The 27,807-nt window shown below is 41.7% G+C and overlaps 1 protein-coding gene across 5 annotated transcripts in view; it reads left to right on the top strand.

Annotated features, from left to right (window-relative positions):
* Nucleotides 1-27,807, top strand: part of SIL1 (SIL1 nucleotide exchange factor) — a 249,871-nt gene that overhangs the window by 126,253 nt on the left and 95,811 nt on the right. For all 5 annotated transcript variants that reach the window (XM_070374420.1, XM_070374418.1, XM_005900164.2 and 2 more), the window contains exons 4-5: nucleotides 13,369-13,489; nucleotides 22,038-22,137. In XM_070374420.1, coding sequence (XP_070230521.1) covers nucleotides 13,369-13,489; nucleotides 22,038-22,137 — 221 coding nt within the window. The remainder of the gene's footprint in view (nucleotides 1-13,368; nucleotides 13,490-22,037; nucleotides 22,138-27,807) is intronic.

The raw sequence follows: 27,807 nt of genomic DNA, 5'->3' as shown, positions 1-27,807 counted from the left end.
TCCTCAGCCTATGCCCTCTATCTCTGGACTGGGTAACTGCCCAAGTAACCCAGGTGCTAGAGGCTGTAGCTCCTTCTGGTGAAACTAGCAATGCAGATGAAGAAAGCAAAACACAGCACACTTAGTAGGTCTCTTAATACACATGATCCAAAACTTTAAGCTGAGAGGCAACAAATTGGGATTGTTATTACATTTTGCTAGATGAAAGAAGGCTCCGGTAACTAACCTCATTTTGTTGTTCAAGTTGCCTACATTTAAGGGGGGGCCCTCTCATAATGCAGAGGCAAAGACTTGGGACCAGTTGTTTCTTTGACTGGCTTCTCTGCACTGTATCGTTGCTTCACCTGCATCATTTCACCTTCTCGTTTGCATTCTGTCCCCCTCCCTCAAAAAGGAAAGGAGTTGAGTCCCTTCCTTTACAACTGATCTAGAGAGAAACTTAGCTCTAGGAATTTTGCTCCCCTCATACCTATGGATTTCCTCTTTTTCCACTGCAGGGAGAATCGAAACTGGGGGGCTTTTGCAGCAGACACTGAGGAAATTGTAGAGGTCAGGACTAGCTGGTACTGTTTTGAAATTATTCACACAACCATGTTTGACTGTGGAGGTAACAGGTGCTGTTGAAGAGAACAAACAGAGCCAATTATGATGTCAGGATCCCTGGGGACTGATGGGGTAGGAGAAAAAGGATTAAAAATTAAAGCGCAGTATCTTGGCACTTTGCTTCTTAGCCCCCTTATTAAATTATGACTTCTGTTTGTGGAAAATAAATGAGAATAAAGTGTGTGTTTAGAATACAATCTTTGTGTTTTAAATTTGACTAATGAATGGTTTTAGCACTTTCATTTGGTCCTTAGTCAACTTGTGTTCAAAGTGTCAATTAACCAATAAATATTATGAAAAACAAGAGTCAAAAATGGTTGCCACTTTTGCTAATGAGCTGCTAATGAAATTGTGCCTGGGTGGGAAATGCAGGCATTCTGGAATCCCCAAGAGTCTTCTCCAAGAAATGAGCTATAGTGGAATTACGGTCCCTGACCTCTGGGAAAGGGCACATTTAACTTCTTCACTCCCAATTGCTTTTTTTCCCCTCCTCATTATTAAATGAAGCTCATTGTCAGTATCTCACAGTGAACTTCAATTGCAGTGAGACTTTTAAAATATGGTTTCATTTGACTCAGCAATTTCTAAGTGGTGGGATTGGAGAGCTGGAAGGACTGTAGCTTTGCTGTTTATTTTATTTGCGGTTTATTTCCAACTGCCTGGCCTTTGGTCTCTTAACGGTTCCTTTCTTCTTCCAATTTTCTTGAGTCTTTACCCAGTCTCCTCATCCCCAACAGATACGCATACATATATGCACAATCAAGAATGTGAAATCTGCATATATTCAAGATTTTGTAGGTTTGAGAGAATAAGTGGGGAATAAGTGTGTGTGCTCAGTCCTGTCTTGTCCACCTCTTTTGCTATCCTAATGGACTATAGCCTGCCAGGCTCCTCTGTTCATGGAATTTTTCCAGGCAAGAATACTGGAGTGGGTTGCCATTTCTTACTCCAGGGGATCTTACTGACCCAGGGATCGAACCACATCTCCTGCATTGGCAGGCGGATTCTTCACTACTGAGCTCCCTGGGATGCCTCAGTGGGGAGTATCTCTCTAAAAAAAGAAATGACAGTAACTAGACTCTGTCATTGATTGTAGACTCTAGCAATCAATAGGATTATTAAAAACCAGTTCCCATGGATGTAAAAGCTCAAGTGCTCTGATTAAAGGGCTGCGCTTTATCTGTTAGTCTCACTGGGTCTTCTGAGCTATAGAGGAACATGAAACATGTTGAGGGTAGAGATGAAAGGGGAACAGAGGAAACCAGTGGGCTAGGAACAGGTGTGGGATGCCTGTCTTGGATTTCTGGGTGAAAGTATCCCTCTGTTCTCCTTTACCCCTGGATTCATTAAACTGTGGGGCTCTGACAGATCTCCTGGGCTAGTGGAAGGAGTCACTGTACATGCTTAAAGCTCTGGTGCTTTTGAAGGAAGGAGGACTGACCACTGTCAGAAGAATTCCTTGTTTTTCTGATCAAAATACTGTCATCCCTTACTGCTGTCTCATTCTTCCCGTTCCCCACCCATTCCTCTTGTTCAGGCTTGATTGTATCTGATTAGGTCAAGTATAATATCTTTCTAAACAGTCTCCTTACTTCTTATTTTTCTGTTATATGCTGAGTTTCAGAAGGAGTTACTCATTGCCTCCTGAATATGCCCACTTCTTTGCTTGCCAGAAAAGTGGGACTCTGAATGTTGTTACTCCTCTTCCTTGTTTATTTCATATTCCTCAGTTCAGTTCAGTTGCTCAGTTGTGTCCATCTCTTTGCCATCCCATGAACCGCAGCACGCCAGGCCTCCCTCTCCATCACCAGCTCCCGGAGCCTACCCAAACTCATGTCCATCTAGTCAGTGATGCCATCCAGCCATCTCATCATCAGTCGTCCCCTTCTCCTCCTGCCCTCAAGCTTTCCCAGCATTAGGGTCTTTTCAAATGAGTCAGCTCTTCGCATCAGGTGGCCAAAGTATTGGAGTTTCAGCTTCAACATCAGTCCTTCCAATGAACACCCAGGACCTGTCTCCTCCAGGATGGACTGGTTGGATCTCCTTGCATATTCCTCAATGGCAGCTGTTGGTCTTGTTGATGTGGTATCCTTCCCAGTGCCCAACACTGCAGGTGGCTTTCTTCAGTGGATGCACAGTAAGCTGTGGTAGAAGGAATGCCTAGTATAGAGCAGGCAGGCTCTTACCTAATCCTCAATATATGCTTGTTGACCAACCAATCGTGGACAGAGACTCACTGTGTCCTAAATACTTGGAGCCTTTGTCCTGATGGCTGTTTAGCTGAAACACAGGAAATCCTCTTAGTAGCATGGCTAGTCCTTATACTTGAAGAGCACTGCTGTTGTGAATTCTGTGGGCAGAGATTTGTGAACAGCTGTTGTCTCTTCTTGGAACTGGAAAGGAGACATTGGTTAGATCACAGCAGATAAAATTTTGGAGGGTAATTCTGGAATGTGGTGGGAGCTATCAGGATAGCTATTCCCAGAGGAAGACTGTGGAGTCTCCTGATCTGAAGGGCTTTAGTGCAGGTGATGGATTTCCACACTTGCTTGAAAGCCCTGCCAGAGAACTCTTCTAAGGCTCTGCCCAGATTGTAGATTATGTGGCAGAGTAAAAAAAAATAACTTTGGAGAATATTTTTATTTTTTCTTGTTTTGCCATTGTTAAGTCCTTTTAGGAAATGGATGAATGTAATGACAAGACAGACTGGTTCACTCTGTGTTTTGCTGCTTACAAAAAAGATCTCCATTTGTGTTTCGTTTCAAAAAACATTAAGCGTTGGTTCAGGGTTCAGCACCCTAGAGAGGTTTGTGCACATTTTTTTGTTGTTTGTTACTCGTTCAGTTCAAGTCCTGCCTTGGAGACAGGATAGATGCTCATTTGTGTGAAGCCAGGATCTTGCCAGAACTTGTTTGGGGTTTCTGAATAAAAAAGCAGGAGGAGAGGGCTGTGGTAGTTATGGCAACCGGGCTTATGAAGTCTCAGCTCTGACTCACCCTGGTTATGAGCTTGGAGGTGAGTGCCATTGCTTCCTGTCCTGTATTCCTTCTGTTAATTCTGGTCCTGGAAGTGGGGGCCAGGAGGCTGGCATTCAAGCTGACCTTTCTGGTGGCCTGCTGTGTGCCTAGAGTTGAGCCTGAGCTGTGGGCACAAGTAATTGGTCCTTGCCCTTCAGAAACTCGGCATAATTGGGAATTTTCACTTTTGTTAACACATATATACCTACAGGACTTGATAAATAAAATGTCTTTGCTTCATCCTGGTTGACATTTACCTTTTTGGGTCTGTGTTTCCTGAAGTACTTTTAACTTCTTCTGAGCTCTGACACAGTGTTTTCTCATTTATTTTTCACAACAATCTAACACATTAGTGAAAGCAAGCACGATAGATTCTTGTCATTTGACACATAAGGTCATGACAATTCAGAAAGAAAAAAGAATTTGGCTGATTTTACTGGCTCTCAAAGAAATAGCCGAGTGGATAGCAGAGTTCCAGTGCTCGTGGTCGATGGCCAGTTCTCATCTGAGCGGGCCATGCTGGAGCAGCCCTAGATTTTTCTGCCGTTGTATCCACGTTTAACTTGGAAGAGCCCAGGGGTCCCTGGAGGGGGATGTTTCCAGATTGAAGCCCACAGAGGACATCCCCATACCTCTTATGCCTCCCAAAGACATATTACTCCTAGGCATCTGATGCCATCGCAGAAACCAGGACACTGTGGCATCCATCTCAGCTGGCCCTGGCTCCCCTGAAGCAGAGCAGTCAGACTATACAGAGGGCTCCTTGTGGGTGCTACCCAAGGAGGACGCTGGTACTCTGAGCCCAGGAAGGCTAAGTTTCTAATTACTGGGCAATTAGGTGAGTGGGAACAAATGTTGAGTCAGGCAAGATTTGTCAATAGGTGAAGCATCTTTTCCAGTAGTCACAAATTGGTTGTAGGCTGAATTCCAAATATAGATATGTTTTGTTTGGCTTTTGTATTTAAAAGTTTGAATGCTTTTAGAGGGCATTTTTTCTTTAGCCCTCACTATTCCCTGTTGTCTTATAGATGGCCTTCCTCACTCATCTCTCTTACTTGCCAGTCTCCCGTGGGCATTTGAGTTGACTTCTACATCTCGGATCAATATTTCTTACTTGCCCTTCTGCCAGTATTCCTCTTGCCCAGGTGTTTGATGGCTTCAGGCTTTCTAGACTCATTTTCTTTTTCCTACCCTACCTGTAACTGTCCTTCTGGGTTTGTGTTTAGGCTTTGAACTTAGCTTTTTCTTGGCCTCAAGTAATACTTGCTGTCACCTTGGACTATATTTGATAGTCTAATTACTGTTCCGGGATTCAAAAGAAGTACTGCTTTATCCAAAGAAATGAAATTTTGAAACAACTTTATTGAGATAAAATTTATATATCATAAAATTCACTCATTTAAAGTGTACAGTGGGAATAATTCTCAAATGTCCTAGGGAACATTGGTAGAATAGATGAGTAGTTTCCAGACTATGGTATTTCATGAACCAGAAAACTTTAAAAGAAAATTCTGGGGACCAAAGGCCAGCTTTTTTACTTTTCTGAGTTAAGGACCTTAACATAGAAACAACCCACTGTCATCCTTCATCATCGTTATCTCATTTTATAAAAGGACGTTTTAACACTAAAAAGATAGAAATGATATAATTTCAGAAAAAAGGACCTCTCTTTATAGTGGACACTTTTAAATTCCTTGTTTCAGGACCGTTGGAATGAATTGTGACAATAAACAAACCACTTCAAAACTCAGCTTTAAAATGATAGTAATTTCTTTTTGTATTGCTCTCTTAGAACTGTAGTAATAGTTCACATTCACATACCCTTCAGATGCCCCAAAATAAAAAATTAAACCAGCCAGGATGTGGAGGAATGGGAACAACAAAATGGAATACAGGCACTAACAAATGAACCAAGTATTACAAATTGACAACATAATCATACTGACTTGGGTAGGGGAGAATGGAACTAAACTAAGTGGCCTTGTGAAATGATACCTTGACTAGATACTGCAAAACTAAAGACAAAGGAGCTGTATGTAAATGTTGTAATCTAGTTTGGTAAATGTGTTTCTGACAGTGGTATGGTTAGTAATTTTGAAATTACTTTGTATGTATACTAGGATTGAACAGTAAATAAAACATTGCAGATAAAAAGAGCCAGTTTTCTTACTGTTGGAGAAAGAAGTTGCAAACAAGGAAAGAGAGGGGAGACAAATGAACCCTGTAGTGTTGATTGAAATCTCAGGTATCAGTATAGTCTGTGGCCATATCACCCTGAATGCGTGCAGTCTTGTCAGAGATACCAGTATAAGCTTGTACTTTTTAATAGTTGTTGTTGTGCTGCCAAGTTGTGTCTGACTCTTCTGCAACCCCTTGAACTGTAGCCCACCAGGCTCTCTGTCCAGGGAATTTTCCAGGCAAGAATACTGGAGTAGGTTGCCATTTCCTTCTTCAGGGAATCTTCCCAACCCAGGAATTGAACCCAGGTCTCCTGCATTGCAGGTGGATTCTTTACCGCTGAGCCACCAGGGAAGCCCACTTTTTAATAGCTCCACAGACAAATAGATATAGAAATATAGATGTGTATCAGTTCAGTTCAGTTGTTGAGTCGTGTCCGACTCTTTGCGACCCCATGAATCGCAGCACGCCAGGCCTCCCTGTCCATCACCAACTCCCAGAGTTCACTCAGACTCACGTCCATCGAGTCAGTGATGCCATCCAGCCATCTCATCATCTGTCGTCCCCTTCTCCTGCCCCCAATCCCTCCCAGCATCAGAGTCTTTTCCAGTGAGTCAGCTTTTCGCGTGAGGTGGCCAAAGTACTGGAGTTTCAGCTTCAGCATCATTCCTTCCAAAGAAATCCGAGGGCTGATCTCCTTCAGAATGGACTGGTTGGATCTCCTTGCAGTCCAAGGGACTCTCAAGAGTCTTCTCCAACACCACGGTTCAAAAGCATCAATTCTTCAGTGCTCAGCCTTCTTCATCCATCCATACATAACCACAGGAAAAACCATAGCCTTGACTAGACGGACCTTTGTTGACAAAGTAATGTCTTTGCTTTTGAATATGCTATCTAGGTTGGTCATAACTTTCCTTCCAAGGAGTAAGCGTCTTTTAATTTCATGGCTGCAGTCACCATCTGCAGTGATTTTTGAGCCCCCCAAAATAAAGTCTGACACTGTTTCCACTGTTTCCCCATCTATTTCCCATGCAGTGATGGGACCAGATGCCATGATCTTCGTTTTCTGAATGTTGAACTTTAAGCCAACTTTTTCACTCTCCACTTTCACTTTCATCAAGAGGCTTCTTAGTTCCTCTTCACTTTCTGCCATAAGGGTGGTGTCATCTGCATATCTGAGGTTATTGATATTTCTCCCGGCAATCTTGATTCCAGCTTGTGCTTCTTCCAGTCCAGCGTTTCTCATAATGTACTCTGTATATAAGTTAAATAAGCAGGGTGACAATATACAGCCTTGACGTACTCCTTTTCCTATTTGGAACCAGTCTGTTGTTCCATGTCCAGTTCTAACTGTTGCTTCCTGACCTGCAAATAGGTTTCTCAAGAGGCAGGTCAGGTGCTCTGGTATTCCCATCTCTTTCAGAATTTTCCACAGTTCATTGTGATCCACACAATCAAAGGCTTTGGCATAGTCAATAAAACAGAAACAGATGTTTTTCTGGAATGCTCTTGCTTTTGCGATGATCCAGAGGACGTTGGCAATTTGATCTCTGGTTCCTCTGCCTTTTCTAAAACCAGCTTGAACATCAGGAAGTTCACGGTTCACATATAGCTGAAGCCTGGCTTGGAGAATTTTGAGCATTACTTTACTAGATGTGTATACACATACATAAATTTCTTATCTCTGATTCAAAGACAGAGCCTAGAAGCAATGATAACCTAGTAATAATTAGCACATCTGTTATGCAGATCAGTTCAGTTCAGTCGCTCAGTCGTGTCCGACTCTTTGCGACCCGTGGACTGCAGCACACCAGGCCTCTCTGTCCATCACCAACTCCCGTAGTTTACCCAAACTCATGTCCATTGAGTTGGTGATGCCATCCAGCCATCTCATCCTCTGTCATCACCTTATCCTCCTGCCCTTGATCTTTCCCAGTATCAGGGTCTTTTCAAATGAGTCAGCTCTTCGCATCAGGTGGCCAAAGTATTAGAGTTTCAGCTTCAACATCAGTCCTTCCAATGAATATTCAGGATTGATCTCCTTTAGGATGGACTGGTTGGAGTCCTCTCTGCAGTCCAAGGGACTCTCAAGAGTCTTCTCCAACACCACAGTTCAAAAGTATCAATACTTTGGCGCTCAGCTTTCTTTACAGTCCAACTCTCACATCCATACATGACTACTGGAAAAACCATAGCCTTGACTAGATGGACCTTTGTTGGCAAAGTATTATGCAGATAGTGGATTCTAAACACTGTTCTTCAATAAAAGAACTAGAACTCCTTGAAAAATGGTTGATTCAAAGGCTGGGGAAAGGAAAATTTAAGATAAACTTGGAGCTTCTTTTGGAGCCAGAAAGTAAGGAAATACTTGAAAAAGAAAATGATGGACAAAAGGGACTTGTCAAAGGAACACAAGAGTTAACCTGAAGAAGCTCCTAGTTGCCAAAACTGAAATAATTTGAGCAACAAAATAATGATAATATTGGACTATAACTCATAGAATAAAATATCTTTGAGAACATACTGATAAGATAAATAAGTATATGGAGAAGTGGCAGTTTTTCCTTATAGTGAAATTTCAATTCATAAATGTGTAAGGAAGGGAGTAGAAAATTGCTATTAACTGGGACTCTGTAATAACCTAGAGGGGTGGGAAAGGGTGGGAGGTGGGAGGGAGATTCAAGAGGGAGGGGACATACATACAGATACGGTTAATTCATGGTTACGTATGATAGGAATCATACCAATATTGTAAAGTAATCATCAATCAAAAGTAAATAAATATAATTATGAAAAAATTAAATTACAAAAAAAATTGCGCATAGACCATCACCACAGTGATAATTGTTGCAAGTGGATTCCCTTAATTGTGTGCAAAGGTTTGAGGAAAAAGGGGATATGTATAATCTCAGTGTTTCTCCCATGATTTTCTTTAAACAATTCAGGGGTTTTTAGTATACACACAGTATCATGCAACCATCACCACATTTTCATCCTCTCCAAAAGAAATAATTCTTACGAGTGGTCATTCCCCACTCCTCCCTTCCTCTAGCCCCTGGCAACCATTAATTTACTGTGTCTGATGATTTTTCTATTCAGTACCTTTCATATGAAAGGAGTCATATAATAATATGACTTTCTGTGTCTGTCTTCTTTCACTTAGTGTAAGGTATTCAAAGTTCATCCATGTTCTACTATATATTAGTATTTCATTCCTTTTTTATTTATTGTGTTTTTTATTGATTTACTTCTTTATTCCAGTTTTATTGAGATACAGCATAATGATCTAAAGTATTTAATTCCTTTTAGTGGATGAATAGTATTCTTCTGAATGGCTAGACTGCATTTTGTTTGTTCATTCCTTAGATTTGATGGACATTTGGGTTGTTCTGCCACATTTTGGCTATTGTAAGTAATGCTGCAATGAACATTCATGTAAAAGTTTTTGTGTGAACATATTTTTTTAGTTCTTTTGTGTATACACTAAGTGCAGAGTTGCTTGGTTCATATGGTAACTCTTTGTTTAACATTTTGAGGAAATGCCAAACTATTTTCTACAGTTTGCCATGATTTTTGTTTACCACAGTGGAAAAGCTCAGTAGAGATGGCTTTTGTTAGTTGACCAAGACCAGTATCACCAGTATAAGACATGTTGACATCATGAACCCTTTGATATGATGTTTTGGGAAGAGCATGACATAATTTCTCTGGTGCTTCTGTCAAGGTGGCATGATTTGAGTTTAATCATGACAAAACCCAAACAGTCCTGAATAACTGATTAGTATTTCTTGAGGGTGTCAGGGTCATGAAAGACAAGGGAAGACTGAGGAACTGTTGCCAAGTGCAGGAAATTAGGGAGAAATAACAACCATGGGCCATATGGGATCATAGCACAAAATAGGACCTTAGTTTCCACTAAGTTTCCACTTAGTTTCCACACTGTTAAGGTTTGAAAAGGATCTTTAGTTTGATTACTAGTATTAGTTTCCCAGTAGTTGTCTATGGCTATGTAAAATATTAACATTGGGAAAAGTCATGTGAGTGATGTATGGAAACTCTCTATATTAATATTCTTATAAGTTCTGTGTAAGTTTTTCCAGTGATCATGTATGGATGTGAGAGTTGGACTGTGAAGAAAGCTGAGCGCCGAAGAATTGATGCTTTTGAACTGTGGTGTTGGAGAAGACTCTTGAGAGTCCCTTGGACTGCAAGGAGATCCAACCAGTCCATTCTAAAGGAGATCATTCCTGGGTGTTCATTGGAAGGACTGATGCTGAAGCTGAAACTCCAATACTTTGGCCACCTCATACGAAGAGTTGACTCATTGGAAAATACCCTGATGCTGGGAGGGATTGGGGGCAGGAGGAGAAGGGGATGACAGAGGGTGAGATGGCTGGATGGCATCATCGACTCGATGGACATGAGTTTGGGTAAACTCCGGGAGTTGGATGGACAGGAAGGCCTGGCGTGCTGCGATTCATGAGGTCACAAAGAGTCGGACGCGACTGAGCTACTGAACTGAACTGAAGTTTAAAAGTAATTCAAAGTAAAAGGTTTTAAAAAGATATCCAGTCATTTATTCTTGCTCACATGTCTGCAGATGGGCTAGACTTGGCTGACCATGGTTGGGCTCAGCTCCAGTCTGCAATTTGGGTCCACATCTGCTCCATGGGTCTCTCATCCCTCTTGGACCAGAATGCTTGTAGAGCATGTTCTTCTCACAGTGATACACAATTCTGAGAGAAGCCAAACACACAAACACATTTCAAACCTCTGTGGCACATTTGCTAACATCCTGCTGACTAAAGCATGTCATAGGCCAAGTCCAAAGTCAAAGGGTGAGAAACTACTCCTAGTAGGAGGGACTGTGAGGTCACACAGTACAGGGGGTAGATGGAACAGAACTGGTGACAGTGATACAATCTACCACTCATATTTTTCCCCCTCAGGGAGCTAATGTTAGGGAAACAGACACTGCAGGCTTTGCAGGCCTTTTTGCCTTTCTGGGTTCCTGTCTTATTTTCTGATTATCCCCTTCTCCTCTACCTCCCAGTCCTTAAGTGTATCTGGTGACTTTTTGGCTCTGCTCCGTTCTTCTCCAGTATTCCGCTCCCTTCACAGAGGCTCTAGAAGGAAGCAGGTTAGATCACACTTTATCTCTAACTTGGCCTTTTTCCCAGTGGGGTGGAAACATTTGAAATACTGGGTTTTCTGTTGCTTCTGCCACTGCTGCTGCGGCTGGTTTCATGTATTTTAAATGAGCGTAACCCATATTTTAAGTTAATGTTATTGTGGTTGCTCTTGCCCCCTGTGGTGGCTTATGTGAAGGGAGTAATTTTGGAATTTTCCCTAAATAAAATAAATTGATTCACATGAGATCCTAATCTCTTCCTTGGCCAGTTTAGCACAGTCTAACTTGTTATTTTCTTGAACTTTTAAAGTCATGTACTTTTTCTCTTTTTTATTTCTACTTTTGATCAAAAGTCTGAAAATTCAAGGTATTATTATTGTTACTATTATTCTTACTGGTATTAGTATAAATTACTACTAAAAATAACTATCAACATGACTACTGATTATTATGAATCTACTTGCCCTAGTAAAAATCTTTGTTGTCATTTCCTTATGCTACTAGATAACTCTAGGATTTTCTCACTTCCATTTTTAATTTTTCACTTAACAAATAGTTACTGAGGATATGCCATATGCTTGGATATGTGATAGACCCTGAGAATAAAATGGTGAGCATTTTTATTAGCCAGATAAATAAAAAACTTAAGATATAACTATTGATTGTGATAAATGTGATTGAGTAAAAGGGTCATGGTAAAGAGTTCCCTGGTGGTCCAATAGTTAGGACTCAGTGGTTTCACTGCTGTAGCCCTGGGTTTAATTCCTGGTGGGAGAACTAAGCTCCCTCAAGCTGCCTAAGAACTAAGATCTGTCAAGTGTGGTCAAAAAAAAAAAAAGAAAAAGAAAAATGGTCATGGTGTTGTGAAAGCCTTTGGGGGGCAGCCAGATCTGGTCTGGGGAAATAGAGGATGCCTCTCAGCTTCTCAGATGGGATTGGAAGAATGAAGAGATGGAGGCTGGGGTTGGAAGGAGTGTTCTGGGTAAAGGGAACAGCAGGTGAAATGCCCTGTGGTAGGAGGAAGCATGGTTCCTTTTGTGGAATGGAAAAAGGCCATTGTGGCCTAGAGCATGGGGAATGAGGAGTGGACAGGTTTGAAGAGGCAGGCAATGGCTAGATACTAAACAGGGCCTTGTTGACCAGTGTGAGGATTTTCATCCATAAGAACTGTAGGAAGTCACTAAAAGGTTTGAGGTGGGGGAATGACATCATCACATTTGTATTTTGAAAAAAAAAAAAAAATCATTCATTGTAAAGAGTAGTTTGATTAGGAGGTAATTATAGTTAGTAGAGGGCAGTTGGAAAGCTTTGGGAGTATCTGGAAGAGAGATGGTGATGGTTCTAAGGGCAGTGGTGGGGAAGACAGAGAGAAGGATGTAAATTCAAGAGAGACATGGCAGGAAAAACATGAGATTTGGGAGATTGATTGGATATGGGAAATGTAAAGTAGAGAGAATATCAAAGATGATCTGCTTAGCTTCATACATTTGGAGATGGGATTTTTTTGTTTGTTTGTCGTGCATGGCTTTGGGATCTCAATTGAAGACCAGGGGTTGAACCTGGGGCCACAGCAGTGAAAGCACCAAATCCTAACTGCTAGACCACCAGGGAACTTCCTTAAAGATGGGGTTAATATTAAAGAAGTTACCTCTTAGCCCATGGTCATAGGAATAGAATAGAAGTTATCAGTTTTTTGTTGTTTTTGCCAGGATTTGGCCTCCTCTCTTCGAAGAACCAACTTCCTCAGCCATTACTTTTATTTTCCTACCCCAAACTGGGCTTTAAGTAGTGCTTCAAGCTATCAGCCTCCACAGTCCTTCCAGTTCTTCTGGCCTCTTCTGTTCCTTGCCTCTTGAATGCATCCTGTCAGTTTCTGAGTCTGAATCTTTGCATGAAGGACTCCATCTATTTGGGATTCACTTTTTCCCCAGTCTGAGTCTCACTTCTTATGTCATTTAACACCTGACTTAACCTTATTCAGGGAGCCTCTGCAGAGAAAGGTTTTCCCATTCTACTTGAACATACCTTTTTAAAAAAATCTTGAAGCCTTATGGATGGATTTGAGGTTAGAAGTGGATCATCACACACATACACTTATGTACTCAACTTGGCTTTTAATTTTTAGTCTAAGGTAAAGAAACTCCCTGCTGAAGTGTGATGGCAGGAACAGAAAACAGTTGTCTTGGCCTGGTGATTCCTTGGCTCCTTGGTTCTCTGATGGAGGCACAGTGGTTGGTGTAGCTTGTAGTTCACTATCATCTTCCCAGAATTGAGAAAACTTGAATTCTTGTTACATCATTGCTCTTTTACGCTCAGGATTTACCTGAACATTCCGAGAGAACTTGTGCTGTATGCTTCCCTTGAAAGAATTTTTCATGTTGCAGTGTCGCTCCAAGTACCATATACCTCATAAGCCTTCTCTGTCTTCATTGCTTCTAGGTCAGGCTGTTCCTGCAGGATCCCACGTGCGGCTGAATCTCCAGACTGGGGCAAGGGAAGTGAAACTCCACGATGAGGACAAGTTTCAAACTAATTTGAAAGGGTTGAAAAAAGGCAAAAGGTACAGTGTCAAGCCTGGGACTAGGAGACTGACAGCATTGACCCTATAATGCTGAAAGTAATGACAATGTATTGTTCCTTTTTTAAAATTAATTTTTAAATTGGAGTATAATTGCTTTACAGTGTTGTTAGTTTTTGCTGTACATCTGCTTGAATCAGCTGTATGTGTATATGTATCCCCTCCTTCTTGAGCCTCCCACTCACCCTCCACTCCCATCCCACCGCTGTAGGTCGCCACAGAGCACCTGGCTGAGCTCCCTGTGCCGCACAGCAGCTTCCCACTAGTTATCTGTTTTATACATGGTGATGTATATATGTCAGTGCTACTCTCTCAATTCATCCCACCCTCTCCTTCCCACCCTGTGACCATTCTTTACATCTGTATCTCTAGCCCTTCCATGCAGATAGGTTCATCAGTTCCACTTAATGTATTATTTCTTGCCCAAATACATGTGGATTTAAAATTTTTTGAAATTTAATAGCTTAGAGTTTATGATAAATATTTCAGGGTTTTATGGATGTTTATTTCTATGGTCTTTGGAAAGAAATAGTTTGCAAAGCAAACTGATACTTTAAAAAAAGGCTGTAGGGGAATGCTTAACCTGCTTTAAAAATGAAGTCTTTTTTCCCAGTACTTTAAGAGCACCCATTTGAATCCCAACAATTAATGCGCTGATTCCAGATGAGTCATCTATTCATTAAAACAGGCCTGTTAGGCCTTCTGCTTTACAGTAATACTTCCTTGGTGGATAATAAAATTGCATTTTAAAGTCTTTAATTCAGAGTAACTTTTCGTCTTAAAACAGGCTTTCTTATAGTATAAAAGTTCTCCAGTGGTAAGAATTGCCTACTTTGTAATAATCAGTTTAGTTGATTTACCTTTGGGCAATTCATAGTCTCTATTTTTATGTTTTTTTTTTTTTTTTTTTGACTTAAAAGTTTTCTTTGCTTGCTATTTCCTGTGTAAGGGAGGAGGAGGCTGAGGCATGGGGTTATAGGGGCTGTTGGAATTGTGCAGTTTGAAAGGTCAGTATAAATACCAACCATAAAGTTTCTAACACAAGGACCAGTAAATTATGGCCTGCTGCAAAATATTGGGGCTAATGCCTGTTTTTGTATGACCCACAAGTTATGTGGTTGTTAATGGTGTTTTATGGTCGAAAAAAAAATAATATTTCATGACTGAATAAAATTATGTGAAATTTGGATTTCAGCGTCCATAATTAAAGTTTTATTGGAATATAACCATGTTCCTTCATTTATGTATTGTCCATGGCTGATTTCCTGCTGCACTGGCAGAGTTGAGTAGTTGGGAAAATCGTCCCATAAGGCCCACAATATTATCTGGTTATTACAAATAGTTTCCTGTCCCTGTTCTAATATGGCCGTGTCTCGTTTTATTGTGCCTCACTTTGTTGCACTTCTCAGATACTGCATTTTTCACAAATTGAAGATTTGTGGTAACCCTATGTTGAGCAAGTCTATTGCTACCATTTTCCAACAGCATTTGCTCACTTCATGTGTTTGTGTCACATTTTGGTAATTCTTCAATTATTCAAATATTTCAAACTTTTTCATTAATATTATATTTGTTATGGTGATCTATGATTAGTTCTTTGATTAGATCTTTGATGTAACTATTGTAATTGGTTTTTTGGCTTATATTGTTTTTGTCATGTATTTTTTAATTAAGGTATATACTTGTTTTTTTAGACATAATGCTGTTGCACACTAATAGACTATAGTGTAAACATAGCTTCTATGCACCAAAAAACTGATGTGACTTACTTTATTGCAATATTTACTTTATTGTGATGGTCTGTAACCAGTCCCTTAATATTTCTGAGATATGCCTGTTCATGTAAGTATTGGGAATCAATCATGGATTGAGCAAGGTTAGTGTTACTCAGTCCTTGGATTTTTATTATTTTAGCAATATATTGAAGTTAGAGATGAGGCAGAAGGGGACCTGGCAAAAGGTCATCCATCCTGTCCATGTGGCACTCACAAGATCACAAAATAGCTTATTCAGATTTGGGCATTTTTCACTATCAGAAAATTCAATTTTGTATTATGATCTGTAAAATAAGGAGCTATTTGTCATCCTTATCGTCACCTCAAACTGGGACGGATCTTTATTTTTCCCTGCCTCTCCAGATGGGCATGTACCTGGAGTAACACAGGTTATATGATGATTACTTTCTCAGAACCATCAAAGAAAGAATCAAATCTCATTGTTGTAACCCCTGTCAATATCCCTCCATTTCTAGCATGCATATACATCTTTCAGTGTCTCAAAGTATTTAGGGAAAGTGTCTCAAAGTATTTAGAAAGTCTTTTCTCACATCTAAGCCAAGTATTATTTTTGAGTAAAAAACCTATTTTTTCCCTGGTTTAAGAATATTGAGTTAGGAACTTGGGAAGTTTGGTGCTTTTTTATTAATATTTGTTGGTTTTAATATTATGAAAAGTAATTTCTCCAGTACCTGGCCATACATAGATCATCAGTGAAAGAAAGAAAGAAAGAAAGTGACGTCGCTCAGTCGTGTCCAACTCTTTGCGACCCCATGGACTGTAGCCCACCAGGCTCCTCTGTCCATGGGATTTTCCAGGCAAGAGTATTGAAGTGGGTTGCCATTTCTTCCCCAAGGGATCTTCCCGACCCAGGGATCAAACCTAGGTCTCCTGCATTGCAGGTAGACGCTTTACCCTCTGAGCCACCAGATCATCAGTAGAAGCACTTACTGCTTCACCTGTTGCTCCTGTCTTTTTAGACTAGAAAGAGCGCCATCCATGTGGTCTATAGTAGAGACACCATGAGAGAGGAATATTCATTCCTACTTCTGCCTCTTTACTTTTCTCCTTTGAAATGTTTTTGAGGGCTCTGCCTTGGAATGTCCTCCAGGGTAAGCTGGACATGTCTTCTTCCTTCTCAGTGTTTATAGGTAGCAACAAATCTGTTTGAACAGAAACCCAAAGACATTGACAAGGTGGTTGAGGGTGTTCAGTGCTGTGAGCTCAGTGAGTCTCTGGTAGTGACTTTCTCCTCTTGCAGTGAACCTCCTTCTGTGCTCCTTTAATTCCACTTCACAGTGTCTTCCTGCTTCTTCAGTCCTGGAATGGGAACAGAGACCAAAGGGCAGGGCTAATTTTCAAATTGTTACAATATTTTGTTTACTGACTTAACTGTTTTGAGAAACAAGACCCACAGCTTTCCATCAGTCTGTCAAAGAAGTTGGTGATCCTGTGAAGTTAAGGACCACTGGCTAGAGAGATGGGATAGTCCATTCAGCCTAATCCACAGCAGCTTCTCCACTAGTCCTGCTGGGCATGTGACTGGCCACACTGCTACCTAGAGCTACAGTTTCTGTGACCTCTAAAGCCCAGAAGAGGTCTCCTTACTCTGACTTGTCCCAGAGGGGTCTCTGGGCACTTGCTGAGTTCAGTGTACAGTTGGCTCTCAACTGGTGTTCCTCTTGCTATTTGTGTATTAGACATTGCCATCTTCATTGGTTTTAGTCTGTATCCCTGTCAACTTCTCCATAGTACAGCTTTTGCCTTGGAACAATCAGCTTTTTGAGTCATCCTCTTACATTTAGAGGACCAAACTGCATCCAAGTTGTTCCATATTGGGTTGTGTATTTGTTTGTGTGTGTTTAATTGCTAAGTCCTGTCTGACTCTTTGTGAGCCCATGGACTCAAGCCCTCCAGACTCCTCTGTCCATGGATTTTTCCAGGCAAGAATGCTGGAGTGGGTTGCCATTTCCTCCTCCAGGAGATTTTCTTGACCCAGGGATTGAACCTGCGTCTCCTGTGTCTCTGTATTGACAGGTGGATTCTTAACCATTGAGCCATGTAGGAAGCCCTGTTGAGAGCATTTACCACAGTATAATATGGTATAATAGTTAAGGGAGTGGGCCATGGATAGGACCATTTACTTATTCCACCATTCATTTCACAAAAGACCTATTGAGTGCCTGTGTGCCAGGCATTGGGGATACAGTAGTAAATAAAACAGACAAGACTCTAGCTTTATTGAGGCTGGCAAGCAGGAAAAGAGAAATAAGTATGCAAGTAAGGTAATTATAGATTATAATAAATACTAGGGAAGAAATGAGGTGATAAATCCCTGATGGAGGCTATTGGATTGGCCGAAAAGTTCATTCAGGTTTTTCTGTACCATCTTGTGAATAACCCAACAACCTTTTTGGGCAACCCAATAGAAAGGACGGTTTGAGAAGACCTTGTCAAAGCCTGAGACCTGAAGGATGAGGGGCACTTAGTCATGCAAGAGGTTAATTTTATAGGGTTAGAGTTAGAGCAATTCAGTCAGAAGAAGCAAGAAGAGTTCCTGGCTTTGTTAAGGAAAGGGCTTTGTCAAGGTCAAGAAAAAGGAAAATGATCAGGGTGATTAATGGGTAGGAGAAGGAAGAAGACTAATATGAGATGAGATTGGAAAGGTATGAGGGGCCTAATCATGTGGAATTTTGAGGAGCATGTTGAATGTTCTTCATTTAAGTAGAATTGTAATGGTGAGCCATTGGAGGATTTTGGGTAGGAGAATTATTTAATGTAATTTAGCAAGATCATTATATTTGCTATGTATACCGAGGATAGGTTGAAGGTGGACAAGAGATGAACAGAGACAATTGGAATGTCATTTCAGTGGGTGAGGTGGTTTAGTCTGTGGTGTGTAACAAAGAGTGGATGAATTGGAGATTTAATTTGGAGGCAGCAGCAATAGCTTTACAATTTAGGGGTTGGAAAAAGGGGAGTAGGGGTTCAGGTAAAGCCTCATTTGGGATTTGCATAACCAGGTACTGGAAGGTACTATTTATTGAAATAGAAAAGATTGAGAGGGGGACAGATTTATGGAGAGAACTGTCAAGACCTATGGTTTAGGTGTAATAAGTCTCAGGTGGCTGTTAAAGATCCAAGATGTATCAGTAGTTGTACAGGAGTCTGGCTGGTACTCAGGGAAGGGTTTGGGTCAAAGATGTAATTTTAGGCATCACTGCCTGATAGATATTTTGAATTATCTAGGGGAGAGTGTTAGTCGCTCAGTTGTGTCTGACTCTTTGTGACCCATGGACTATAGCTCACCAGGCTCTTCTGTCCAGGGAATTCTCCAGGCAAGAATACTAGAGGGGCTTCCCTGGTGGCTCAGACAGTAAAGAATCTGCCTGCAATGCAGGAGACCCAGGTTCGATCCCTGGGTTGGGAAGATCCCTTGGAGAAGGGAATGGCAACCCACTCCAGTATTCTTGCCTGGAGAATTCCTTGGATAGAGGAGTGTGGTGGGCTACAGTCCATGGGGTCACAAAGAGTTGGACATGACTGAGACACACGCGCGCACACACACACACACACGGAGAATGTAGAGATAGAGAAAAGATTGTTCAAGATTGAACTCTGAGGTGTTCCAGCATATAGGATTCAGGTAAGAGATAAGGAACCAGCAAGAAGAGTTAGAGAAGGAGCAAGGAAGAGGAAAAATCCCAGAGAATGTGGCAACAAAAAGCCAGGAAAGGAGAGTGTTTCAAGGAGGGAGGGGTGAACTGTGTAAATGCTGCTGAGTGGTTGAGGAACAGGCACTAGTGAAGAATCCATTGGATTTGACCATTGATTATTGGTAATTTTGATGAGAAGTTTTAGTGGAGTTTTGGGAACAAAATCCAGGTTGATGCATATGGCAATCTAGCATTCAAGGAGGTGTGGATAGTGAATGAAAACAATGTGTTCATAAAGTTTTACTTAATCTGAACAGAAGCAGAGAAATGGCATGATAATTAGAGATTGTAGAGTCAAAGGGGTGTTGGTATGCTGATGGGAATACTCCAACCAAAGGAAAAGCTGATGATGCAGGCAGGTGGGAGTGTGGTATAATTTTGGGAGTTAAAGGTTTTGAAAAGGCAAGTGGGATCTCTACCCTAAGTGCAACAGGGGCAGGAACACTGTCATCCTTTTTAATAGTAGGGAAAGCAAAAAATGTAGATTTAGGTGCAGGTTGGTATATAGACAGGGATGCCTGACGTGCTGCAGTTCATGGGATTGCAAAGAGTCGGACACGACTGAGCAACTGAATTGAACTGGTATATAGAATGGATGATGGGAAGATGAATGAGTTATTGATGATAACATCTGTTTTTCTTAGTGAAGAATAAAATGAGAATACCAGCTGAGGATAGTTGTACATGTGCCTGTGCGCATGCAGGCACACATGTACATTTGTGTGTGTGTAGCTGGGGCTACAAGTACTCTTGCCTGGAAAATCCCATGGACGGAGGTGCAGTCCATGGGGTCTCGAAGAGTCGGGCACGACTGAGCGACTTCACTTTCACTTTTCACTTTCATGCATTGGAGAAGGAAATGGCAACCCACTCCAGTGTTCTTGCCTGGAGAATTGCAGGGACGGGGGAATCTTGTGGGCTTCCGTCTATCGGGTCACACAGAGTCAGACACAACTGAAGTGACTTAGCAGCAATAGCAGCAGCTAGGGCTAAGAGTGGGTGATTATGGATGGCTTGGGAGAGTGGGACTTTATACAGTAAATAGAGATGTAGTAGACACGATGGGGTTAATCCTAAGTCTTGGAGAAAGGAGGAGAGAATCTGCTCCTTACAGCCTTGTACATATACCATGAGGAAACTATAATCGAAAAAGACACATGTACCCCAATGTTTATTGCAGCACTATTCACAATAGCTCAGACACAGAAGCAACCTAGATGTCTGTAGACGAATAGATAAAGAAGTTGTGATACTTATATACTATAGAATATTACTCAGCCATAAAAGGAACACATACAGTTCTAATGAGATGGAGGAACCTAGAACCTATTATACAGAGTGAAGTAAGTCGGAGAAAAACGTCATATGTTAATACATATAATGTGGAATCTAGAAAAATGGTACTGATGAACCTGTTAGCAGGGCAGCAGTGGAGATGCAGACATTAGAGAACAGGCCTGTTGACACAGTGGGGGTTGCAGAGGTTGGGATGAATTGAGAGAGAGGCATTGAAATATATACATAACCACATGTAAAATAGATAGCCAGTGAGAATTTGCTGTATGATGCAGGGAGCTCAAACCTCGTGCTCTGTGACAACCTAGAGAGGTGAGATGGGGTGGGATGTGGGAGGGAGGTTCAGAGGGAGAGGACATAGTGTACCTATGGCTGGAAAAAACCAACACAATATTACAAAGCAATTATTCTCCAATTAAAAATAAATAAATTTAAAAAGTTATAGCCCTAAATACTTCACACCCTCTTCAGAGTAAGAATCAAGGCAGTGGCATCCTCTTGCGGCTAGCAGTGGGTGATTCTCTGACAGGAGAGGTGTTGTCTGTCCTATTTGGTAGGACTGTGGTAATGATTTGAATGAAATACTAGTTTTAAAGGATTGACACAGAGCCTGACACATGGTTAAGTGCTCTGTAAATGGGAATTATTAACTAATATTATTTAGTTTAGGAGGATTGGAGTTTAAAGAAGTCAAGTGTTTTTCTGAGGGCTCTATAAGGGGTCCCTGAGATGAATCAAAGACAGACCCTCTCATGAGAGCTGAGGCTGGCTAGGATCTTGGGCCATAAGACTGAGGTACTCATCTCACCTGGAACAGAGAGAGTGGTCCACTAGCCCCTTCTTCCCTGATCTCTGCTGTGTCTCCAGGGATACCTGGACCACCCTCTCCCCACACTGCCAGCCGGACAGTCTTGCCATGCACAGTCCACATTCCACACTTCCCTTTGTATGTATCACTGTTCCTTACCTCTGTTCACTGAACTGAAATGAGTGCTGGTGGCAAAACTTGTCTTCCACCCCGCTGCCCCACAAATGCCTTCTCTCCAGTCAAGCTGAATTGTGGCTTGGATTAGCTCCAGGACTGTTTCTGAAGATACCACTCTAGTCTCTGCCAGCTTCCTGACATTATGTCCACCTTGGTTCCTTTCGTCCCTCTCCTTGGAGGCTGGCCTTGGTTTTAGTTCTTCATATCTCAAACCCATTCCTTTGTCAGGTTGACTCGTACTCCCTGCACATAGTCTGTGCTCAGGGGTTTGTCTTAAAGGTATGAATTTATTCAGCCTGTTTTTGTAAAGATAGATTGGCTTGTCAAATCAGGTTAGGCACACACTTGGGCGGGAGAAGATTTTATATATAGGGTACATGTTATGTCCTCTGTCTGTGCCCCATTGTCCCCCAGAAGGTCTTACTCTGGCACCTGCTGAGAGAGCAGCATTGCACAGACATTGCAGACTTGCTTCTGCCTGAGTAACTGGCAGAGAGCTCTCTGTCCACAGTGGGCTTCTGTCAGCCCCATGCCATTTTCTCCTCTTTTATGAAGCGACCCCATCTTTAGCTCTTTCCTCCTCTAGCTTCAAGGTGAGATCATCAAGGTTAGACTTCTGGCTGACCCACGGCAAAGGTGGGTAGTGTCCTGTGAGTTAGCCTGGCTTAGCTGGCCTTGGAGTGCCAGCCATCCAGAAGGGTGTTCTTTCTTGGGAAAGATGATACCCACCTCATGACGCTCAACTTCTCTTTGGACAGGCTGGACATCAACACCAATACCTATACATCTCAGGACCTCAAGAACGCACTGGCAAAATTCAAGGAGGGGGCAGAGATGGAAAATTCAAAGGAAGACCAGGTTGGTAATATTGCTTATAGTGAGTTCATACCATCCTGAAAAATGACATGAAAGGGAGTCACTGTTTCCTAAAGCTTTAGCAATAAACATGGGTAATAATAACAATAATATTGCAAAATAATTTAAGGAAGCCAAATAAGTAACCTTTTGTGGACTCTTAATAAATTTCTGGGAGCATTTCTGTCATCGTTTCATTAGGATTCAGATTATACAATGGAAGTGAGAAATAGATTTAAGGGCCTAGATCTGATAGAAAAGAGTGCCTGATGAACTGTGGAATGAGGTTCGTGACATTGTACAGGAGACAGGGATCAAGACCATCCCCATGGAAAAGAAATGCAAAAAAGCAAAATGGCTGTTTGGGGAGGCCTTACAAATAGCTGTGAAGAGAAGAGAAGTGAAAAGCAAAGGAGAAAAGGAAAGATATAAACATCTGAATGCAGAGTTCCAAAGAGTAGCAAGAAGAGATAAGAAAGCCTTCTTCAGTGATCAATTCAAAAAAATAGAGGAAAACAACAGAATGGGAAAGACTAGAGATCTCTTCAAGGAAATCAGAGATACCAAAGGGACATTTCATGCAAAGATGGGCTTGATAAAGGACAGAACTGGTATGGACCTAACAGAAGCAGAAGATATTAACAAGAGGTGGCAAGAATACACAGAAGAACTGTACAAAAAAGATCTTCATGACCCAGATAATCACGATGGTGTGATCACCGACCTAGAGCCAGACATCCTGGAATGTGAAGTCAAGTGGGCCTTAGAAAGCATCACTACGAACAAAGTTAGTGGAGGTGATAGAATTCCAGTTGAGCTATTCCAAATCCTGAAAGATGATGCTGTGAAAGTGCTGCACTCAATATGCCAGCAAATTTGGAAAACTCAGCAGTGGCCACAGGACTGGAAAAGGTCAGTTTTCATTCCAATCCCAAAGAAAGGCAATGCCAAAGAATACTCAAACTACCACACAATTGCACTCATCTCACACGCTAGTAAAGTAATGCTCAAAATTCTCCAAGCCAGGCTTCAGCAATACGTGAACCGTGAACTTCCAGATGTTCAAGCTGGTTTTAGAAAAGGCAGAGGAACCAGAGATCAAATTTGCCAACATCCACTGGATCATGGAAAAAGCAAGAGAGTTCCAGAAAAACATCTATTTATGCTTTATTGACTATGCCAAAGCCTTTGACTGTGTGGATCACAATAAACTGTGGAAAATTCTGAAAGAGATGGGAATACCAGACCACCTGATCTGCCTCTTGAGAAATTTGTATGCAGTTCAGGAAGCAACAGTTAGAACTGGACATGGAACAACAGACTGGTTCCGAATCGGAAAAGGAGTACGTCAAGCCTGTATATTGTCACCCTGCTCATTTAACTTATATGCAGAGTACATCATGAGAAACGCTGGACTGGAAGAAACACAAGCTGGAATCAAGGTTGCCGGGAGAAATATCAATAACCTCAGATATGCAGATGACACCACCCTTATGGCAGAAAGTGAAGAGGAACTCAAAAGCCTCTTGATGAAAGTGAAAGTGGAGAGTGAAAAGGTTGGCTTAAAGCTCAGCATTCAGAAAACAAAGATCATGGCATCCGGTCCCATCACTGCATGGGAAATAGATGGGGAGACAGTGGAAACAGTGTCAGACTTTATTTTTCTGGGCTCCAGAATCACTGCAGATGGTGACTGCACCCATGAAATTAAAAGACGCTTACTCCTTGGAAGGAAAGTTATGACCAACCTAGATAGCATATTCAAAAGCAGTGACATTACTTTGCCAACAAAGGTTAGTCTAGTCAAGGCTATGGTTTTCCCTGTGGTCATGTATGGATGTGAGAGTTGGACTGTTAAGAAAGCTAAGTGCCGAAGAATTGATGCTTTTGAACTGTGGTGTTGGAGAAGACTCTTGAGAGTCCCTTGGACTGCAAGGAGATCCAACCAGTCCATTCTGAAGGAGATCAGCCCTGGGATTTCTTTGGAAGGAATGATGCTAAAGGTGAAACTCCAGTACTTTGGCCACCTCACACGAAGAGTTGACTCATTGGAAAAGACTCTGATGCTGGGAGGGATTGGGGGCAGGAGAAGGGGATGACGGAGGATGAGATGGCTGGATGGCATCACTGACTTGATAGACGTGAGTCTGAGTGAACTCCAGGAGTTGGTGATGGACAGGGAGGGCTGGCGTGCTGTGATTCTTGGGGTCGCAAAGAGTTGGACACGACTGAGCAACTGATCTGATCTGATTACATATATGGGAAAACTGAAGCATGGAGCACAGATAGCCATACTCTGCATTACCACAAACATCAATTAGGGGAACAGAGATTAGAACTCACATCTCCTCACTTACACTTGAGTTAGACACAAGTTTAAAGGATGGGACCTAGACCAGGAAGGAAGAAGCCCAAGTCCTTGTCCTTTGAACACGTAGCAAACCTTTTCCAGACCTCAGATCCCTTAAATGTACAGTATGGGGCTGGGACAAGATGGCTGAGGTTTCTTCCAACTCTTAAATTTATGTACAAAGTATTAGGGAATGAGAAGGAGAAACAGGCAGAGTTGCAGCCCCTTGGCTATGTCCCTAATGTCTGGTTCGTGGATCCTGACCTATCAGAACAAAGACTTATTCTTATATGGATCATGAGGTCATGTGATAGCCAGAGAATGTTAAAAATCAGTCCTTAACATTTCTGCTTGAGTCCTGTCCTTGAAAGAACTTCCTCCAGTTGCTGCCTTGCAGACCTTTTTATGTTCTCCCTCCTCCTCCTCCTCTTCACAATTCCCTCTGCTTTTCTTATCTCTGCTCTCATCCCAGAATTCTTGCAGTATCTTAGAGAGGCAACACCAGATTTTTGACAGTCTGTGTGTTAGTGAAGGAAGCTTTAGATCCTTCAGAACTAAGTATTTCTGAGACAGACGGACGTGTGTGTGTGTGTGTGTGTGAGAGAGAGAGAGAGAGAGGACCTCAGGAGGAAGTGTTAATGTACAAGCCAAGCCTCCGTGTTTTTACTCATCTTACCAAAGTTGTATCTCAATATGAAGAGTGCACATGATAAGAGGTGAGTAGCAGGATGGCAGCAGTAGTGGTGAAGGAAGGTGATGCGTAAAATTATATCCTACTGCAGGTGTGTATTAACTGCAGGGGTGGAGAGGTGTGAGGGAAAGCAAATCCCCTACCTGGTGAAGGTGAGGCCAGCAAAGGAGAGTAGTGCATTCCTAGGTGCCTGGAGCAGAGATCGGTATTCCTGTGTTAAGGGCTTGGGCTCATTCCCACTCATTCTCTCACCATGAGCTCCACATGGGGCAGATGGGAACATAAAAATCAGCCCTTGTTCTATGTTTTCTCTGTGGATGGAAGACCACCTGCACCCCTGTCTCTTCTCTTTACTCTCTTTAGTGGTATTCTTATCTCATAATTCAATTAGTATAGAAAAGTATGAATATTATAAAAATATTTTTTAAGTGTAAAAGCAAGAGATTATCTAAGTTTTCAGTTGCTGTTTTTTGCAATTAAAAATAATTCTCTCTCTCTGCAAGAGACCCCAATAATGGCAGCAAAATGTGACACCCCTGTTCCATCTGATTGGTGTCAGCTGCCTCTTCTGACCTGTGCCTGCCACACTCTTTCTTTACTTCTGTGGTGCTTAGGTTGTTAGTTTCTTCACCGAGGTACTGAGTCCTGGGGTCCTTTTTTCACTTTCATTTGTATCCTTCCTGGACTGACTCAGCCACCTGCCAATGTACTGGGACTGGCAAATAAATCGACTTGAAGTAGGTTAGGGAGTTTCTTACATGTCTCCAGCTCCTGGCTGCAGATACCATCATACTTTTTATCAGTCTTTAAACAAAATCTTTACATGGTGATTTGCAAGTACAGGATGTGCTTTTACTATTTATAAGGACAATTCTGTGAGATATTGTCATATCTTACCAATTGAATGAATTTTTTTTTTTGGGGGGGGGAAGGGCATCAATTCCATTATATCCATTGGTAACTTATTAGATTTAAGTGAATCAGTCCTTCCCAGAGTCTCTTGCTTTATGGAAAAGCTCGGTGTCACCCAACAGATTTGGGTCATTGTTTTTGAATCTGATCTCTCTATCCCCTTATTACCATACAGATTGCTTGATGCTTTATGTTTTATCATGTCCGCTGTTGTTCAGCTGTATCCTATAAATTGTTCCATTTAAAAATATGGCCATCTTAAACTTTTGAGTCTGGGCAAGATTAAATAGACTCATTTCTTCCTATTCTTCTTGCTGTTGTTTGTTGTTCAGTTGGTAAGTCATGTCTGACCCTTTGGACTACATTGTGTCAGACTTCCCTGTCCTTCACTATCTCCTGGAGTTTGCTCAGACTCATGCCCATTGAGTTGGTGATGCCATCAAGCCATCTCATCCTTTGTTGCCCCCTTCTCCTCCTGGCCTCAATCTTTCCCAGTATTAGGGTCTTTTCCAATGAGTCAGTCCTTCACATCAGATGGCCAAACTATTGTAGCTTCATCTTCAGCATCAGTCCTTCCAATGAATATTCATTCAGGATTGATTTCCTTTAGGATTGACTGGTTTGGTCTCCTTGCTGTCCAAGGGACTCTAAAGAGTCTCCCTCCAGCACCACAGTTCAAAAGCATCAATTCTTCGGCACTCAGCCTTCTTAATGGTCCAACTCTCACATCCATACCTGACTATTGGAAAAACCATAGCTTTGACTAGACGGACCTTTGTCGGCAAAGTGATGTTTCTACTTTTAACAGGCTGTCTAGGTTGGTCATAGCCTTTCTTCCAAGGAGCAGATTCTTTTAATTTCATGACTGCAGTCACCATCTGCAGTGATTTTGGAGCCCAAGAAAATAAAGTCTGTGACTGTTTCCATTGTTTCTCCAACTGTTTTCCATGAAGTGATGGAACCGGATGCCGTAAACCTCTTTTTTTGAATGCTGAGTTTTAAGCCAGCTTTTTCACTTTCCTCTTTTACCTTCATCAAGAGGCTCTTTAGTTCCTCTTTGCTTTCTGCCATTAAGGTGATGTCATCTGCATATCTGAGATTATTGATATTTCTCCCAGGAATCTTGATTCTAGCTTGAGCTTCATCCAGCCTGGCATTTTGCATGATATACTTTGCATGTAAGTTAAATAAGCAAGGGGACAATATACAGCCTTGATGTACTCCTTTCCCAGTTCAACGAGTTCGTTGTTCATGACCAATTCTAACTGTTGCTTCTTCACTGGCATACAGGTTTCTCAAGAGGCAGGTAAGGTGGTCTGGTATTCCCATCTCTTGAAGAATTTTCCACAGTTTGTTGTGATCCACACAGCCAAAGGCTTTCATAATATTAAAAGCAGATATAAAAATATGATAAAGGTGAGAAGAAGAAGGTGGATTAGACAGGGACCTTGGAATTTGAGGGATGACATGGGAGTGAGTTTCTTGCCTTTCTTCTTGCTCTCTAAATATCCCAAAGTGGATATTGGAGAAGCCTATATCATGGAAATGCCAACAGGTACAGATAGAAAAAAGGCCCTAAGAAAGTCTTGCTCTCTATAAGAAAGAACCAGGAATAGGGCAGCCTAATAAAAATATTTTTCACAATACCTATTCTCTTTTAGCCAAAGACCATGGAAATCTCTCCACCTCCCTTAGTGCCAGTGGAAGTTAAATGTAGAAT

This window comes from Bos mutus, chromosome 7 (genome assembly GCF_027580195.1).
Source record: "Bos mutus isolate GX-2022 chromosome 7, NWIPB_WYAK_1.1, whole genome shotgun sequence".
In the NCBI taxonomy this organism is placed as follows: Eukaryota; Metazoa; Chordata; class Mammalia; order Artiodactyla; family Bovidae; genus Bos; species Bos mutus.
The sequence above is the reverse complement of the archived record's forward strand: the minus strand, read 5'-3'. Positions and strand labels throughout refer to the sequence as shown.